Here is a 1450-nt window from a genome sequence, read left to right as displayed (position 1 = left end):
TTAGAAACCCCTACTAATGATCCACTCTGGAGGTGGCCAGAACAACTTGAAATAATCTTGATAATCAGATAAAAGCGAATTCTTCCGTTGGTCCAAGTGAAAAATACTCATGTCATTATTGTTAGAATAAATCACAAAATTCCCATTGTCAAAACCCAAATCCAACGCAGAAGCAGCGAACGAACCACATCGCCCAAAAAACACAACTGTATCCCCTAAATTTGACAACCACAACCACTTTTTCTCTTTCTGGTCAAGCCTATACACATCGATCCATACAGGCTTATCTCCATCGGAAAAATCTTTAGATCGGTGAACTAGCAACAACTCAGACTCATTTTCCACCATAATTTTAACGTCGCCATAGAGAAAGCCACCATGCACTGGCTCAGCCACCAAATGAATGCTCAAATCTGATCCGATCATCACAGTCCAACCGGTTTTGTCTCCCACACAAGGCCGGCCGTTAAAAATGAAAATATCATTGTAGAAATATGCCTCATGGGGGATCTTAGTCCAACTATCGTCTCCACGACGGAGCATCACCAGCTCCCCGGAGTAGTCTTGTGTGATAATATCCAGAATCTCTCCCCCCTGAAACGTGGCAACAGAATCCTCAAACTTGTCCCCCTGAAACGTGGCAACAGGGGTAGACAAATTATAGATCTGTCCCATATTAAAGACAGAGAGTTGGCTGAAGTCCAGCATGCGCAGATCGGAAGGTATATTAAGACTGTGACGTAAAAGAGGGTGCCAGAGGTTAAATTTTCCGGTTGAAGTTGGACTGATTCTGACCAACCAAGGGCGGAGAATTTGTTGGTTTGGTGTTGCGGGTGGTTTGATGAGAAAGATGCTGTGTTTTTCGAGTTTTTCGATATCAGAATCACTAAAGTCGGGGAAGTGCGGAAGCTTGAAGGGAAAAAGGTTGTGAGGTTTTGGTATGAAAAATCTCCATGTGGAACAGACGGAACGAAAGCGAATGCGGTAGAATTCACTGTTGAGTTTTTCTATAATTAACAGCAGAAGATCTTTTGGAAGCATAAACCAATCTGCCATTGATTTTTTTGTGGAAAGGTTTGGTGGTGAGACTGACGGTGGAAATAGTATGCAACTCAGAGAATGTGCCATTCATTAGGGTTAGGGTTGAGATTGCATGTATGCTAACTAGAAAATAACCCTCGCCTTGGTTGATGCATAATACATTAATTTTATTGTATATGAAATTTAAATTTTTAAATTATTATTTTATTATTTTATTAATTGAGCAGTATATAGATGATTATATTCAAGTAATTATTATATGTAGTTTTATAAATACATATTTGACAAAAGGTATAATTTTAAAAGTAATAGAAAAACTCCATTGATTATATATGAGTTTATAAGAATATTTAATAATATGTTAAACTTTAAAGAGAATTAAAAAATATCAATTAATTATAAATAATAT

General features: G+C 37.5%; 1 protein-coding gene across 1 annotated transcript; it reads right to left on the bottom strand.

Annotated features, from left to right (window-relative positions):
* On the bottom strand, positions 1 to 1056 carry LOC131625638 (F-box protein SKIP23-like). Its single transcript, XM_058896480.1, has one exon. It carries the CDS (start codon positions 1054 to 1056, stop codon positions 1 to 3), a length of 1056 nt encoding a protein of 351 aa, XP_058752463.1.
* Between the last annotated feature and the right edge of the window lie 394 nt (positions 1057 to 1450).

The sequence above is a fragment of the Vicia villosa genome, unplaced genomic scaffold (assembly GCF_029867415.1).
Source record: "Vicia villosa cultivar HV-30 ecotype Madison, WI unplaced genomic scaffold, Vvil1.0 ctg.000232F_1_1_3, whole genome shotgun sequence".
Taxonomy (NCBI): Eukaryota; Viridiplantae; Streptophyta; class Magnoliopsida; order Fabales; family Fabaceae; genus Vicia; species Vicia villosa.
The sequence above is the reverse complement of the archived record's forward strand: the minus strand, read 5'-3'. Positions and strand labels throughout refer to the sequence as shown.